Source organism: Xiphophorus couchianus, chromosome 5 (assembly GCF_001444195.1).
Source record: "Xiphophorus couchianus chromosome 5, X_couchianus-1.0, whole genome shotgun sequence".
NCBI lineage: Eukaryota > Metazoa > Chordata > Actinopteri > Cyprinodontiformes > Poeciliidae > Xiphophorus > Xiphophorus couchianus.
This window is the reverse complement of record NC_040232.1, coordinates 40,668,615-40,680,643: the sequence shown is the minus strand read 5'-3', so window position 1 is coordinate 40,680,643 and position 12,029 is coordinate 40,668,615. Positions and strand designations below refer to the sequence as shown.

Here is a 12,029-nt window from a genome sequence, read left to right as displayed (position 1 = left end):
CATTCCAATCATACTTCCACAAATTTGTATATGTAATACTGTCAGAAAATTTTTGTCAAACACATGTTTAGTGACAGTAGAGTCAGTTAAATCCTATTTAACTGTAACCTATTTTTAGTTATTAAAATTATCTCTAGCTGAACTAATCCTGCTTTTTGTTTTGTTGTGTTTTCTTCCATGTCAGAGAATAAAGACATTTGCTGTTTTAGTGTCTTAGGAGTCCAGTGCTTGTTGGGACAGACATTCTTTGTGTTTTGATTTGTTTCCTGAAAACCTAAAATTCTTCAAAATCCTCTTTTTTTGGATGTCTACTTGGCTCTGGTCCTTTATATTTAGTCATGTGCAGAATTTTACTCTTCCAGCAGCTTTAAGTCTGTTTCTTCTGTTCAAGAAGAAACAGACTTATATAAGTCTTGCTGATCAAACTCCAAATAGTGAAATTTTCCAGACTGGGTATTTGGGGAGGATGGAGGGGTTAATTCACAATAAGATTAATTAACCACAATAAGATTTAAGAATCATAATGTGAGCGATCATCTCAAAGTGTTCCCAAATGTCCATTTCAATCATTCAATCTAGTTTATTTTTGAGGCACATTTCAGCAACAATGCAGTTCAAAGTCATAAAAACACAAAAATATACATAAAAACTCAGTGCAGTCAACAATTAAGAAAAAAAGTAAATATTACATTTTGATGAGTGTCATCATCAATGCACATCAAATATGTTGGTCAGTGTTCCTTTTATTTCATCCATTGCTGATGACAAATACTCTCCTCTGATGCTCTGATACCACATTACTTACAACAACCCATGAAACAGCATGGCTCATCATGCTTTTATTTTGAAAACCGACACGCAAAATGAAGCAGTTATGTGTCCCATGTAATATGAGGCATCATTTGGTGCCAGTCACATGGTTTTCGGCAAGACAACACAAGAGTCGAAGTGGGGTTTCATCTGACATTCCCATCTCTATATCCTTTAAAGGTCTTCTCAGCAGTGCTCTGTGCTGCCTTGGTTTCTCAGCAGTGCTCTCAAGACTGTGAAGTCCATGACTGGCAACGTCTTGCTCCTCCTCCATCAAGCCTGTGCCGCGTAACCTGTTTACCCTCCAATGCTATTACCATCCAGCGACCTCCACCAGACCGATTCATGGATCCCCAGCTCCCAGTGTTGCACAACTCTGGATTAACACCCACACAAGGATTTGAACCCTGGAACCCAATCACTTTCCCCCAGGCAGACTCACTTCTATCTCCATCAGTAAGAGTGTCATTCAAAAACACATTCATCAGTGACTGTTACCCATCATTCATCTACTCGGTTTCCATTGTTCTGGCTCACCCCGCATCGCCAGGCTCCCGGACAAAGATGCACATTTGTTATTCATTGATTGTTCAGTAAAGTTAACATTTTCTCAGTGACTCCTGGAAGTGTTCTGCATGTGGGCCAAAAGCATAGCAAAAAAACATGATAAAAGCATTTTCAAACAACAATTTAATTTATTAAAGGATCCAAAGCAACCCACTTCTGCATGAAAATATCTGTTTGTGAAAGTTCTTCAATCAGATCATTAAATAATTGGACCATTGAAAATCTTTTAGCCTTACTTCATTAAACTCTACCTTGAGTCGGACCCGCCACCAACCCTAGCACTTAAGAGATTTTCTGATTCTACAGGTCTGGTAGTAATAAAATGAATAGAAAATGTGGTAATTTGCATTTCATTCTTGCTTTAACTATTTTTAAGCTTGATTTAGATGTTAATAAAGAAAATGTAATAATATATGGAAATTATTTGCTCAAACAAAGTGTGATTCTCTAAAACAGAGGTCATCTGCAAGGTAGAAAATACTTTTTCACAGGAATGTGGTTCAAGTAAAAAAAATGTTTTAAAAAAATTCTTAAAAGCCAAATGACGCATACAGACATTACTTTGAGTTGCTGTATCAAAGCTCATCTTTGGGTTTGTTTTTTTTTGTTTCTTCTGTCTTGAGAGTCTCTATGTACTTCATCCTGTCTTCATCCTCCTGGAATAACATGGAGTAAAAATCTCATTTTCCACAGAAAATATTTCAGATTTCATACTCCTAAAAACTGCTGCACAATTTACCTTAACTCTGTCTCTTTTGGCCTTTTTCATCTCTTTATCCATAAACCTAACCAAGTTTTTTATGTTCCTTTTCCCAGTATAAACCACCACCTTGAAGTCACAAAAGAAATATTCAATGCTTTGTAATTTGTAAACAGGCAAAAAAAGAAAAAAAAAAAACATTCAGATGATTTACTGCTGAGAATATTGCAATAAATGAACCAGTGAGTAATACATACCCTCTCAGCGTACAGAGCAGGAAACAGGCAGAGGGATGGGTAGGAACCCTGCATTGACATGTTGATATCATTGGCCGAGGCGTCGATTTGAGCAATGACCACATCCTCCCAATCCTTGACGACTTCAGCCAGCTCCTCCCACAGTGGAAACACGGCACGGGACATTTCACTGTATGCCAGATCTGGGATCCAACAGACATAGGGAGCAACAGTCGTCAGTTATACACTACACTGAAGAGATGAAGAAAACCAAGGATTAACTCCTCACAACTAGTCTCAAGCATTTAATCAGCATGAAAGGGTGATAATCTATAAAAAAATCCCTCTCCAACCTTCTTGAATAGTGGATCACACTAGACACTGACAAAACACTTTTATCAGTAAGACTTTTTGGCCGACTTATGGTTCATAAGTAGGAACCATGCTTATGATCCAAAGTTTGGATCTAATGCTCAGAAAGTCAAACATTTACCGGGAACCAACTGCTGACAAATGTTGTTCTGGTAATATAGTAATTTGACATACAAGCTAGTCAGCACACATTTGTGTTTGCTAGGTCGGAACCATAAACTTTTATTGTCATTTTGAAGCCAAACAGTGGCGCAGTTGGTAGCACAGTTGGATTCGATTCCAGGCCCGGGGTATTTCTGCATGGCGTTTGCATGTTCTCCCTGTGCATGCGTAGCTTCTCCGGGTACTCCGGGTTCCTCCCACAGTCCAAAAACATGACTGTTTACCTAACAGTCTCTCTTTTGTGAGTTTCATGCTAATTGGTCTCTCTAAATTCTGTGAGTGTGTGCGTGCATGGTTGTTTGTCCTGTCTGTCTCTGTGTTGCCCTGCGACAGACTGGCGACCTGTCCAGGGTGACCCCGCCTCTCGCCCGAAACGTTTGCTGGAAATATATATATATATATATATATATATATAATCAGTGACGTGCGGTCAGGGGAGGCAAGTGAAGCAGAGTGTGACGGAGTTCTATTATGACTCGGTCAAACATAAATGACTGGCCAAGGTCGGAGATCACTTTAGTGAAATTTATTAAGCTTTTCTACAGGTGAACAAAGATGGCAGGTGCAGAATATATACAAAGGACGTCCAAGGCAGGTTAAAATCAGACAAACAGCAGTATCTTCATTGTCAGAGTCCATCACCTTCAGTGCGACTTCTCAGGAGTCTAGCCACAGACTGCCTCCCTGTGGAGCAGAGACCTGCTTTTAAAGCCACAGCCTCTGCCCACAGAAAGTACAAACAAGCAAAAAAAAAAAACTAAGCAATTACTTCTAACTCAAATAAACTCTTAAAGTATAAAAAAATAAAAATAATAATAATAATAGAAAAAAATAAATAAACTTGTAATCAAAAATACAATACTCAATTTAATAGAAAACACTCTGTACGTTCTGATGACATCACTACAATTAGATTATTTTCTCTTCAAAATTGCTGAATTTTTGCATTTTCCCATTCAAATGCTCGGAAGCGCAGCTGGTGAGGCAGCAGCGAGCTGAGCCTCACCTTCGATTGCGTAACCTCTCACTGGCTGCCATTCTATGAGAACATGTTCCTCCTGTCTGTACATCGCCAATAAAATGGTTAAAAAACATTTAATATATGAACAGATTTTCCATAATTTAGCTTATGTATATAATGTACAGTGTTTCTTTTTTGTCACCAACTGCGTGTGTGTAACCAAAGAGTAGAATTTACTCCGGTTCAGATAGCAGTTTACCATCAACCAGTTATGTTTAATACAAGTCACTGGACACATCCAACTTCGTCTTAACTCGGTCACAGAGTTTACCTGGAAAACAACAACAAAAAAAACAAAACAACATTCACTCCAAACATGAGTGGAATATATGCATTGTGCTTATTTCACTTAAACACGCTTCTGAACTATGTGGGACAAATTATATTTGTCTCAGTAGCAAGTCCTCTCAATGTTAAAATAAAATAGAATAAAATTTAGATCGCAAAGAATCCTTTCAGGGTCCTTGGTAGAAAAATAAAATTAAAAGAAGCTGGCCAGCAAAAAAAAAAAAATCATATTGAGCTCTATATTTTTGTGTGTGTCTGATGCATACAAAGTAGATAAATGAAAGAGGTTGTCTTGACTGGGATGGCAACCCAGAATGACGATGGCAGGAGTCCACAGACACGGAAAACTCAGCAGGCTCTCTCTCTTCCTCCGCAGGCACAAGAACACCTTCCCAATGTTCCTCTCACCGGCCACAATATTGGCCACAATAATGCACCAGCAGGAAAACATGAAAAGGTATAAAGAAGTCGGGCGATATGCAGAAGGTAGGCAGAGACCAGCATGTCTCTGCTCTGCAGAAGCTCTGAAACTCGAAGCCCGGGAATTCCCCTAGCAACTGCAGTCGGAATGCTGCCGTAAAGTAATGTCATACTGTCATGATATGAGGGAAGATAGGAGAAGCTATCCGGTTGAAAAGCCGTGCTCTTTATTGTTGCTTCTAACATGGGGTACAACATGAACTACTTCCTCTTCGAACTCGTTTCTGTGTGTCCTCTCCTAGTGCTCCCCAGTGGTCAGGAAGTGTAACTACCGTTACTCTAGATGTACAACAGAAACTAATCTCGCGACACATACTTTGCTCTTAAAGGGACACCTACCCATAAAGTAAAAGCAATACAGAAAAGCAAATAACACAGAATAGACAAATAAAAATACAGCTGGGTTACATGTAACGAGTTTCATGTGCTGAGGAGCGATCAGAAACGGCAGAGAACAGATTCGAGGTGAGGCAGGCAGTTCTCTTGCCTCATGGCAGGGGCGTTCATGATCCCAGACATTGTGACTCCACAACTACAGAGTAAGAGACAGTAACAGCGAGCTAGCTGTAGTAAAGTGCAGCAATAGTTTTCTCCTCGTACCACAGCAACCACTTATTAATAATCGCAAAATAAACATTAAGCCTAAAACCATACTACTGCAATGGACTGAATGTTCTGCTCTTTGTATGGGAAATATTTCAGTGTGTTTTAGGGGCGTTGTTGTCAGTTGCAACAGACAAGGACCCTGAAAGGTGTGTAGCCTGGTCAATGCAGAGAGCGAGAAAGAAGTGGTTTTGAGTTGTACTAAAACGATTTTTCCCTTTGCTGTGGCGCATAGCATGAAATTAATGACACCTAAATTTCCAAGTTTCATTGAGTTAATGGAATTATTCTACCACAACAGTGTGGCTATGGATGACGTAAAAGAATTCTTTTTGCCCTCCAGCGTTGTCCGTATGCATGAAATTTCCTTATGTAAACAATAACATGCAGGTGGTCTACATTTGTATATTTGATTATGATGAAGTCAGTGCCTAACCAGCTGTGAACCTCACGTCACTGATAATTAGATATACATAATTAAGAGATCACTTAAAATGATCTCTGATTTTACTTTTAATAGCTATATGTTTGAGTAAAATGAACATTGTTCTTTATTCTATGAACTACTAACATGTCTCCGAAATTACAAGCAAAAGTTTCGTATTTGTTTGCAGAAAATGAGAAATGGTCAAAATCACGAAAAAGATGCAGTGCTTTCAGACCTAAAATAATGCAAAGAAAACAAGTTCTATTCATTTAGAAACAATAATACATATGTTTTATCTCAAGAAGAGAAATCAATATTTGGTGGAATAACCATGAGGCTTTCAATGGGATTAAGTGCAGTGACCTCCTAATTTTTTCCATATACACACTGCTCAAAAAAATAAAGGGAACACTCAAATAACGCATCCTAGATCTGAATGAAAGAAATATTCTCATTGAATACTTTGTTCTGTACAAAGTTGAATGTGCTGACAACAAAATCACACAAAAATCATCAATGGAAATCAAATTTATTAACCAATGGAGGCCTGGATTTGGAGCCACACACAAAATTAAAGTGAAATAACACTACACGCTGATCCAACTTTAATGTAATGTCCTTAAAACAAGTCAAAATGAGGCTCAGTATTGTGTGTGGCCTCCACGTGCCTGTATGACCTCCCTACAACGCCTGGGCATGCTCCTGATGAGGTGGCGGATGGTCTCCTGAGGGATCTCCTCCCAGACCATTCCATTGTAGGTTTTGCTTTATGTTTGGGATCATTGTCTTGTTGGAAGATAAATCTCTGTCCCAATCTCAGGTCTTTTGCAGACTCCAGCAGGTTTTCTTCCAGAATGGTTCTGTATTTGGATCCATCCATCTTTCCATCAATTTTAATCGTCTTCCTTGTCCCTGCTGAAGAAAAGCAGGCCCAAACCATGATGCTGCCACCACCATGTTTGACAGTGGGGATGGTGTGTTCAGGGTGATGAGCTGTGTTGCTTTTATGCCAAAGCATTTTGCATTGTAGACAAAAAGTTTCATTTTGGTTTCATCTGGCCAGAGCACCTTCTTCCACATTTGGTGTGTCTCCCAGGTTGCTTGTGGCAAACTTTAAACGAGACTTTTTATGGATATCTTTGAGAAATGGCTTTCTTCTTGGCACTCTTCCTGCGTATGACTGATTGTTGTCCTATGGACAGACTCTCCCATCTCAGCTGTAGTACTCAGTAGTTCATCCAGTGATCATGGACCTCTTGGCTGCATCTCTCATCGGTCTTCTCCTTGTTCCAGATGAAAGTTTAGAGGGACGTCGGGGTTTTGGTAGATTTGCAGTGGTCAGATACTCTTTCTATTTCAATATGATCACCTGCACAGGGCTCCTTAAGATGTTTAAAGCTTGGGAAATCTTTTTGTATTCAAATCTGTCTTTAAACTTCTCCACAACAGTATGTCGGTGTGTTCCTTGGTCTTCATGATGCTCTCTGCACTTTAAACACAGCCTTGAGACTATCACAGAGCAGGTGGACTTGATTACACACAGGTGGATTCTATTTATCAACATCAGTCGTTTAGGACAACATTGGATCATTCAGAGATCCTCACTAAACTTCTGGAGTGAGTTTGATGCACTGAAAGTAAAGAGGCTGAATAATATTGCACACCCCACTTTGCAGTTTTTTATTTGTTAAAAAAGTTTAAAATAACCAATAAATTTTGTCCGAGAACAGGGCAAATTATTTGAAAACCCTGAGATGGAGGTGACACGTATGTGTATTAGAAATTGTCCCTGTAAAGACCTGACTCTCACTTTCAGGTCCAAAACTATTGATAGGTGGTCAGTGTGTGAAGTCCTGGAGGTGCTGAATGAGTACCATGCTGAGGTGAGCTGTAAAGTAACTTCCCCAGTGCACCACGAGAAGACAGTGGACATTAAAGTGCACAAAGCAGAGGTGGACCATGGCTTGGTCACTACACACAACAGTCAGGAGTACTCCCAGTCACACAGCCCTCAGTATGTCTCCCTGACAGATGTAATGTTCATGTTAGAGAAGGTTCTGCTGCATGGAGCCTCTGATCAATCACATGTAAGAAGGCGAACTCCACCCAGGCGACCTGTAGACAATACGGACATAATTGATGGTTTCACGTTTAAACCACGCATTATTTGCAAAGCTGACAACCACAGTGCCTTGTCGCATTGCTGAGAAAATAGGCTCTGTTTCAAGTGTTATGCTCCAGGCCATTCACGCCACAACTGCCCAACTAAAAGAGCTGCCCCATAGCATCAGGAAAATTGACTGGTCTGCACACAAGGGAGGCAGTGCAGATGAACTCAATAAGCCTCCCATCAGTAATGAGTTTCCAGAAATCCAAGATAATGCATCCCTCTATGAGTTGTACAGTAGAACAGGTGATTCTTGGCAGCAATGCCATAAAACACATTCTAACCCAACTAAAGAACACTGACAGCTACTGGAGACTAGTTTCCGCACCAAACAATGGCCAGACACCTGACCACTGCCAATTTCTGTCACTACTATCCAACACAGAATGTTGGAGGGGTGATTGAATTCCAGATAAAGTAGGGACAGTGAAAGTCAAGAGTTGTGTGACCCTGAAACCACAGAGTGAACACCTTGTCTGGAGCAAGTTACCTGAGTCAGTAGTGATGTCGGCAGGCAGTACAGTGATTGTTGAGCCAACACGGTCTAAAGCTGGGACACATCTTTGTTGGCAGAGTTGTCACTCCTCTTTGGGGAGATCGATTTGTGCCTGTTAGGGTCATCAATCCTACAGACAGAGTTGTAGTACTGACAAGAAATGCCAAATTAGCAGATGTGTCTCCATGTATTGCAGTTGAAGACCTACCAAAAGCTGACAAGATTGAGTGTAATATGCAGTGTGTACAGAGTGAAGTTGTGCAGCCAAGGTCAGAGGAGGACATGATGCATGCACTGAAGGCTCTGGGTCTGCAAGACATTGACCTGAAATCATGTGAAGTGCCACTGCAGTGGAAAGACAAGCTCCTTGACTTCATTGTGCAGCATGAGTCGATCTTCTCCCGTCACAAGAAGGATTGTGGAGAAACTAAGGGGGTTCATTCACCACATCCGTCTTGTTGATAACAAGCCATACCGTTTACCCTACAGACGCATACCGCCAAGCCAGTATGAGAAACTGAGAACGACTCTGAATGAAATGGAAGAGAGAGGCATTATACAGAAGTCAAACAGTGAGTATGTGTCTGCACTCGTTCTGGTATGGAAACCAAATGGTGACCTCAGAGTCTGCACTGACTTCAGATGGCTCAATGCGAGAACTGTGAAGGATGCTTACCCACTTCCACATCAAGCTGATGCTTTGGCTGCCCTTGGTGGTAATGCGTTCTTCTCAACGATGGACCTGACGTCAGGTTTTTATAATGTCCCTATTCACCCTCCCTGACAAAAAATATACAGCATTCTCATCCCCATTTGGACTACATGAATACAACCGCCTGCCTCAAGGCCTGTGCAATAGTCCAGCTACATTCATGAGGATGATGATGTCCATATTCGGTGATGAGAACTTCACAAGCCTATTGTGCTACCGTGATGATTTGATGGTTTTTGCACCTACAGAGGAAACCGCACTCCATCGCCTACACATGGTTTTCTCCCGCCTTAAAGAACACAATCTTAAACTCGCATAAAAGAAGTGCTTCTTCCTAAGGCGGACTGTGAAGTTTCTTGGGCATGTTGTCAGTGATAATGGTGTCCGAACAGACCCTGAGAAAGTGAAGACCATAAATGACATCCAAATCACTGACCTCATGCAGTCTGATGGAAAAACACCTTGCCCTAGCAAAATCAGATCTTATCTAGGCATGGTGATGTACTATCAAAGCTTCATTGAGGCATGTTCTGCAAAGGCAAAACCACTGTTTAAGCTCACAGCTGGACTGGATGCTCAAAACAAGCACAAAAGAGGCCGCAAACCTGTCAAAAAGAAAGGTCATGTAAAATTGACACCTGCTGATTGGACAGAAGCATGCCAGACTGCTTTTGAGACACTGAAATATGACCTCATGACAAGTGTTACTCTAGCCCACCCAGATTTCAAGGCCTCATTCATTCTAGCTGTCGACACATCCTTTGATGGGACTGGAGCTGTCCTGTCACAACTACCGTCTGGTGGAACTTTGCAAGTAGAACTTTTTCATGCTCCCAACTGAACTACCCTGCACACTGCCTTGAATTTCTTGCCTTGAAATGGGCAGTATGTGACAAATTCAGCCATTGGTTGAAGAGCAGACACTTCACCATATGGACTGATAATAATCCATTGACATATATTCTGACCAAACCTAGACTTGACGCGTGTGAACAGCAGTGGGTGGCAAAGCTTGCTGCATATGACTTTGACCTGAAATACATCCCTGGCCAGGGATGGGCCAGGGATGGGCCACAGACGCCTTGAGCCGTGAGCCGTTTGTCCAGTCATGTGTGGGTCATCGCCTCATATACCACGCCACATACCTCGCTGTTGGACCAGGTCAATAGTGTGAATGACAGGCTCATACAGGATGTCTTCAGAGTGTCCAACAACTGTCAAGCTGTTGTAGATGATGGTAGTGAGATTCCAAATGAGCCAGTCCAAGATACAGTTCCACCAAACACAAAAGGCTCAGTCTCAGCAGAGGAAGTTGCTGCCATCCTCAATGTTCAGTCCAGCGGAGGTGTGAGCCATATGATGGGCACTGGTGTTGACCCCAATTTTCTGCTGGATGAAAACCAGTCGTCTGCATTCCCACAGAGCCAGCTTGTCAATTGGCAGGAGGCTGAAGACACAATCAGCAGAGCCATGTACTATGTACGGAGACATAGAAGACCTACCAAACGTGAAAGGGCTAATGAATCACAGAGCGTGAGTAAGCTGCTGAAACACTGGACCAGACTCACCATACAGAATGGCATGCTGTACAAGGCAAGGAAAGATCCTCACATGAATAAGAAAATCCTCCAGTTCATAGTACCTGACTCAATGAAGCAGAAAGTTCTCCATGGTCTCCATGATGCAGCGGGTCACCAAGGTCAGCACCGTACCTTGTCCCTGGCGAGGCAAAGATTTTTCTGGAGTGGCATGGGCCGTGATATAATGAACTATGTTCGGTCCTGTCAGCGCTGCATTGTAGGGAAGACACCAGAACCGCACAGCCGCACTTCAAAACATAGCCACTACTGAGCCTATGGAATTAGTCTGCATAGACTTTTGGACTGCTGAGCAAGGAAACAAGTCTGTGGATGTTCTAGTTGTGGCTGATCATTTCTCCAAGATGGTACACGCCTTCCCCTGTAAGAATCAAGACTGCCAAGGAAGTTGCTCGTCGTCTCTGGAACAACTTCTTTCTCATTTATGGGTTTCCTCGCCGTATACATTCTGACCAAGGGGCCAACTTTGAGAGCAAGCTAATCAAAGAGCTTCTAGAGATGGCTGGGATACAGAAATCCCATACAACCACTTTTCACCCCCTGGGGAATGGTGTCGCAAAGAGATTCAACAGGACTCTGGGAGACATGATCAGATCCCTTCCCCCTCAGCCAAAAGCAAAGTTTTGTTCAGGGACTAAATTGGAGGTTTGTTGCAGTACACAGAGTGACTGGTGGACCAGTAGGGGAGGCTAACTGCGCTGTTTGTGTCAACTACTCATTACAGGTAAAAATGTCAGTAATTTAATGTGTCAGTTATGTTTGTCAGTTTCAGTTATGTTTGCCAATTTGTCAGTTTGTTTATTAGCTGTTTCCATGACAACGACATGGCCAGCTTTGTTTTCTGTGAAGCACCAGAGGGTGCTATTTAGTAATTTAATAATTAATTTTGATTGCTATCTGCATTTATTTTTCTAAATTATTTCATTTATAAAAGAAAGACCAAATTGTATAAAATTTATTTTAAAGATGTATCATTTATCAAAACCACTATAAGATCACATGTCAGAGAAAAATATATTGTTAAACTTCATTGTAATAATTATTTGTAAAACACAGACTGTTTTGCGCTCTGCTGTGAGTGACTGGTGGACCAGTAGGGGAGGCTAACTTCGTTGTTTGTGTCAACTACTCATTACAGGTAAAAATATAAAAAAGTAAACGACTTAAAATCCAACCAACATTCCTCCGTGTGTGCATGACGGGACGGGTATAGGAGAAGCTGTTATATACTATATATATACAGTATATATCAACTCTAGTGGCCTTCATTTACAAGTAATCTGAAAAGAAGGGGTGCAAAAAGGGTACCAAACTAGGGTCTGTAGCCTACGTATGGGGCCCCTGCTCTGACCACTACATCCTGAAACCCAAAATCTTTATTGATTGAGTA

At 41.4% G+C, this 12,029-nt stretch overlaps 1 protein-coding gene across 1 annotated transcript in view; it reads right to left on the bottom strand.

Annotated features, from left to right (window-relative positions):
* Positions 1-1,485: 1,485 nt before the first annotated feature.
* Positions 1,486-12,029, bottom strand: part of LOC114145503 (protein disulfide-isomerase) — a 28,115-nt gene continuing 17,571 nt past the window's right edge. The window contains exons 9-11 of the mRNA XM_028019127.1: positions 2,335-2,516; positions 2,117-2,206; positions 1,486-2,033 (exon numbers count right to left, since the gene is read on the bottom strand). Coding sequence (XP_027874928.1) covers positions 1,953-2,033; positions 2,117-2,206; positions 2,335-2,516 — 353 coding nt within the window. The 3' untranslated portion in view covers positions 1,486-1,952. The remainder of the gene's footprint in view (positions 2,034-2,116; positions 2,207-2,334; positions 2,517-12,029) is intronic.